We start from the raw sequence: 5,517 nt of genomic DNA on the forward strand, positions 1-5,517 counted from the left end.
TGTTATAATCTAGTATGTTTTGCATTAGTTTAAGCAATCTTAAATAATGAAATGTAAACAAAATTTAGTTAAATATAAACTGTCAATCTTGTCGGTTGTATTTACTTCAGTTGGTGACGAGGATAAAAATCTGCAATTAATCAATCGCTTTCACGCTTATTTCGTACCGTTCAATTTTACATACAATCATGCCGGGCGAAAGTGAAATTTATAAGCAATTGCTTAAAGAACAACAAGAGTTCTCAAAAAATTTACTGAAACAACAACGTGAGTGGATGGACTCAATGTTCCAAAAACAAGGTACTGCCGGTGTATCTGAAAGAAATAACAACATTGTTCCAGTATTTCACAAATTTTCGAAAGAACAGCAAACCTGGGAATCGTACTTAGAACAACTTAACCAACATTTTTTAGCATATTCAGTTCAGTGCAGTGAAAAACAAAAATCATTTTTCTTGTCTTGGATTGGCACAGAAAATTTTGAGCTGCTAAAAAATCTTTTCGGTAACACGAAAATACAAGAACAATCTTTCGAAAATTTAACGGAAAAACTAACGGATCATTTCCAGTCGAAACGACATGTAATCGCTGCACGTTACGATTTTTTCAAAAGGGAAATGAAGCCACATCAATCATACAGAGAGTGGGTAGCCGATCTCCGCGGATTGGCAAGAGAGTGTAACTTTTCGTGCTCAGCCCAGAATTGTTTGCACAATTTCGTGGATGATATGATTCGTGACCAAATTATTATACGTACACCGCACGATGCTGTGCGCACCGCTGCGTTCCAAAAGCCCCAGCCAACACTTGCTGATGTTTTACAGATTGCAGAATTGTACGAAACAACCACTAAAACGGTGGCAACAATTAAAGAACAAACGATCGAAAACTCAATGCCTGTTAATTCAGTTGGTACAATTATAAAAAAACCGGGTGTTTTCAACAATAACAATAATAAAGTAAAATTCAAATCATGTTCTGGCTGTGGAAACTCTCATGCAAGAGAAAACTGTAAATTTAGAAATGCTGTATGCAATAGATGTAGCAAAATTGGACATATTGCGCCAGTGTGCATGTCAAAACAAAACAAGAACAACAAACGTAATTCAGGTGATGAAAACAAGAAGAAAGATTACCGTCGTAAAAGTCACAACATTGGTACTGTTGAAACAATTAACAGTTTAACAGGTATTGTAAAAACTGAAAGCAATAAGAATTACATTGACTTGGAAATTTGTAATAAAATTGTGTCTTTCCAAATGGATTCTGGTGCAACAGTTTCTCTAATAAATAAGCGAACATTCAAAACTCTAAATTGCCCAAAGTTGCGAAATTGTACAAAAACCTTATTTGGTTTTGGCAAAAATGAAATTCCAGTGCTTGGTGAACTTTGCGTATATATCAAATGTGGCGGAAAAGAAAGGGAAGTGGTAATCGTTGTCGTGGATGTCGAAAACTGTAACAATTTATTCGGTTTCGATTTATTCACAGAATTCGGGTTTGAGATTCAGCAAATTTGTAACATTACTGAAAGTGAATCACACAGAATTAGCGAGCTGTGTAAGAAATATGGTGATATTTTTGAACCAGCTCTTGGCACAATAAAAAACTTTAAGGTCAGTATTTTTTTAAAGCCAAATGCACATCCGAAATTTTACAAAAGCCGACAAATTCCATTTTCGCAAATGTCACTTTTCAAGAAAGAAGTCGATCGATTGACAAATGCGGGTATTTGGAAACCTGTGAAGTTTTCCCAATGGGCTTCGCCTATTGTACTAGCGCCAAAAGCTGATGGTTCCATAAGAATTTGTGGGGATTTTAAACAAGCAGTCAATGCGCAAATTGACATTGAACAATATCCTTTGCCCATACGCGAAAGTCTTTTCCATAAAATGAATTGCGGTCAACATTTTACAAAAATCGACCTTAAGGACGCGTATTTACAAATGGAACTCGACGATGAAGCAAAAACAATAATGGTTGTCAACACTCCACTTGGGTTATTCCAATACCAACGTTTACCGTTTGGGATTGCAAGCGCTCCAGCTATATTCCAAAGATATCTTGAGCAGTTACTTCAAGGCGTAGAAGGTTGTGGAAATTATCTCGATGACATCATCATCTCCGCACCTACATTTCAACAACACATCAGCCGCCTAGAACAAGTACTTCGTATTTTGCAACAAAATGGTATCAGGTGCAAGCAAGAAAAATGTTTCTTTCTGCGAGATAAAATCGAATATCTCGGGCGTCAAATTAGTGCAAAAGGTATATTGCCAGATGAGTCAGGACTAAAAGCAGTAAAAAACCTGCAGCCGCCTAAAGATCTAAAGCAAGCAGAAGCATTCATGGGTAAGGTAAACTATTACCATAATTTTATACCTAATTTTTCGCAATTATTCGCGCCAATCAACATGCTGCGCCGAAAAAATGTAAAATTCACATGGGGTACAGCACAACAACAAGCATTTATAGCTCTTAAAACGCATATTCTCAATGCAGCGCAATTAGCACATTATCAGGAAGATTTACCGTTGGTTCTAGCTACAGATGCCTCCTCCTATGGCATAGGAGTCGTGCTCTAGCATACGTACTTTGACGGTACAGAAAGGCCTATTGCTTTTGCATCTAAAACTCTCGACATTCATCAACGACGATATAGTCAGATAGAGAAGGAAGGGCTAGCTATCGTTTTTGGAGTCAAGCGTTTCCATCAATATTTATACGGAAGAAGATTCACCTTGGTTACTGACCACAAACCTCTTGTTAGCATTTTTAATCCAATTCATCAGTTGCCGTCGATGACGTCACATCGTTTACAGCGATGGGCTATTATACTAATGGCTTATCAGTATGATGTTCGGTATCGTAAAACTACTGAGCATGGAAATGCCGATGCTTTATCTCGTTTACCTGTTGGTGAAGATAAAACTTTTGATCATGAAGAATCTTGTTTCAACATCAATGAACTTAACACACCTATTGACGCTGAAATAATTCGTCAGCATGCCAAAAATGACCCAATTCTTCGCCGAGTTTATTTTCTCGTTACAAACGGTTGGCCTGAAAAGCTAATGCCTCAAGATGCTGATCTTCGATCATTTTTCAATCATCGCTTTGCTTTAATACTACACAACAATTTGCTTTGCCTCCAGACGGAGTACAACCGGGTTGTCATTCCAGCCTCCCTTAAGCAGAAAATTCTTAAACTTCTTCATGATGGTCATTGGGGAGTATCGAGAATGAAACAGCTAGCTCGACAACATGTCTGGTGGACTAATATTGACAAAGACATCGCACAATTAACTGAAAATTGTGATGTGTGCAAAATTGCAAATCCTGTTCACGCACGTGAATACTTAAGCTGGCCTGAAGCTGATCGACCTTGGGAGAGAGTACATATCGACTTTGCTGGTCCATTTTGTAATTCAATGTGGCTAATTTGTGTCGACGCTTTCTCGCAATTTCCGTTCGTTGTACAACTATCTACAACAACAACGGTTGACACCGTATCAGCATTGTCTTCTATATTTTCTCTGGAAGGTATACCAGAAACCATCGTAAGTGACAATGGTCCGCAATTTACAGCTGAAGCATTCAAACATTTTTGCTCAAAACTTGGCATCAAACATATAACAACAGCGCCGTTTCATCCAGCCTCAAACGGGTTAGCCGAACGATTCGTCAGATCTTTTAAAACTGCTGTTCAGAAAAACATTGACGATGGATTGTCTCTCAAATTCGCTGTATCAAAATACCTTGCAACATATCGTGCAATGCCGAATGCTGAAGGTAAATCACCTGCGGAACTTTTACATGGAAGGCCTGTTCGTACCTTGTTGAGTCAACTGTTTGAATCGCCTAGGAAGCACCTTGAAGCTTCGAAACGGAAAATGAAATTTAGTCTAAAGCAACCCGTCTTCGCTCGAAACTACGCAAGAGGGGAAAAATGGATAAAAGGAGTTATTGTAAAACAACTTGGTAAAATGGTTTACAGAGTGAACACATCTTTTGGTTACATCAAACGTCATGTTAATCAGCTTAAAACTAGAAATAGCTCTGACCTCTCTTCACAACCAATTTTTGAATTCGCTCCAAATTTCATCAATGCCACACCGCCTTCATCTAGCCAATCAACATTAATGCCTAGTGAAGAACGTTCTACCGAAGTAGTTCAACTTCGAAAAAGTGGTCGTATTCGGAAGGATGTAATTCGATTTGAATCCGACGATTTCAGGAAAACTTAAGCCTTGTCAAAAATTAAGGGCAGAGAAAGTGTTATAATCTAGTATGTTTTGCATTAGTTTAAGCAATCTTAAATAATGAAATGTAAACAAAATTTAGTTAAAGATAAACTGTCAATCTTGTCGGTTGTATTTACTTCAAAAAGCATATTAATTAAGAACCCATGTTGCAAGAAGTGCCAAACCTTACTTACAATCCATCCATCTATAATTTTTTTATTATACTAAGTATTATTATTTGATTCATTTCTTTAATTCATTCCTAGTTTAATTCTGCCCAGTTTATAATTTTTACTGATCTAAAATATAATTTGTTTTAATTTAATATATTTTTTTAGAAAAGATTACGAAACAAACAAACTCGTTTCTGGTTTACTGCAGCTGGCGCCTCACACGCATCTCGTGTTGGATGAGACACATATGCAACAAGGACAGTTAAACAGTCAAGGGGTTTTAGCTATGCAAAATATCGTACATCTTGTTAAAAATCAAGAGATCCAATGTGATTTTCAATATTATAACATGAAATATTTGGCAGATGTGCCAGTTCTAGTGTTTAGCGAAGGCAAGACCATGATTCCAGTAAGTCCTAAAATATCATATCTATATAAAATAAAATAAATATATTTTATATCTATACAGATGCATTTTAGAATTCCAATTAACACCGATAACAACACCACAGAAATAATTATGGAAACTTTAAAAGCTGCACATCATTATTTGCAACCTGATCGGCTAGATCAATTTAGACGTTTCATCACGGAAGCAAAACTCTGTGAATTTTCTATGGATCCGGAAAATATGGAAATGATACAGACAGATTATGTACAAATGCGTAAAGACAAAATTATCAATAGCAGCGATGAATTACATTCCTTGCTCACATTGTCACGCTTGCTAGCAATAGCAAGAGGGAAAAAAGTGCTCGATAAGGAATCTTGGGAATTGGCAAAGGAAATGGAACATAAACGGAGAGAGCGTATAAAGGAATTACCCAAATTCAAACCTAAAGTTTAAGTACAAAATGTTTTAAATATTATTATTTATTCAAATAAAAAATCTCTTAGTTTTTATAAAATTATTATTTATTGATATTTTGTTGTTAATATTTAAGTCTAAAACTATGTAAGAAACCTGAAAAAAAGAATTATATTGAAAAAATGTTTACTATATATCCTTTGTACTAAATTTAGAATGTGTGTGGCATTTGTTTTTGATGTATCCAATCACGCATGCCAACTGTGTAGAAAGTAATGCATCTTCATCATCA

At 36.1% G+C, this 5,517-nt stretch overlaps 3 protein-coding genes across 4 annotated transcripts in view; all 3 read left to right on the forward strand.

Annotated features, from left to right (window-relative positions):
* The first annotated feature begins 617 nt into the window (after positions 1–617).
* LOC119667261 (uncharacterized protein K02A2.6-like) lies at positions 618–2,585 on the forward strand. Its single transcript, XM_038076551.1, has 4 exons — positions 618–912; positions 961–1,498; positions 1,664–2,190; positions 2,269–2,585. Exons 1-4 carry the CDS (start codon positions 618–620, stop codon positions 2,583–2,585), a joined length of 1,677 nt encoding a protein of 558 aa, XP_037932479.1.
* Positions 2,586–2,840: 255 nt separating this feature from the next.
* Positions 2,841–4,657, forward strand: LOC119667262 (uncharacterized protein K02A2.6-like). Its single transcript, XM_038076552.1, has 3 exons — positions 2,841–3,035; positions 3,156–4,208; positions 4,583–4,657. Exons 1-3 carry the CDS (start codon positions 2,841–2,843, stop codon positions 4,655–4,657), a joined length of 1,323 nt encoding a protein of 440 aa, XP_037932480.1.
* The window catches only part of LOC119672047 (mini-chromosome maintenance complex-binding protein-like), a 37,268-nt gene continuing 36,339 nt past the window's right edge, over positions 4,589–5,517 (forward strand). Inside the window, exons 1-2 of one of the 2 annotated variants that reach the window (XM_038082997.1) lie at positions 4,589–4,826; positions 4,887–5,270. In XM_038082997.1, coding sequence (XP_037938925.1) covers positions 4,665–4,826; positions 4,887–5,264 — 540 coding nt within the window. In that variant the 5' untranslated portion in view covers positions 4,589–4,664 and the 3' untranslated portion in view covers positions 5,265–5,270. Of the gene's footprint in view, positions 4,827–4,886; positions 5,271–5,517 lie in introns of those variants that run through there. The other variant, XM_038082998.1, reaches the window with a different exon arrangement.

The sequence above is a fragment of the Teleopsis dalmanni genome, chromosome 1 (genome assembly GCF_002237135.1).
Source record: "Teleopsis dalmanni isolate 2A chromosome 1, ASM223713v2, whole genome shotgun sequence".
NCBI lineage: Eukaryota > Metazoa > Arthropoda > Insecta > Diptera > Diopsidae > Teleopsis > Teleopsis dalmanni.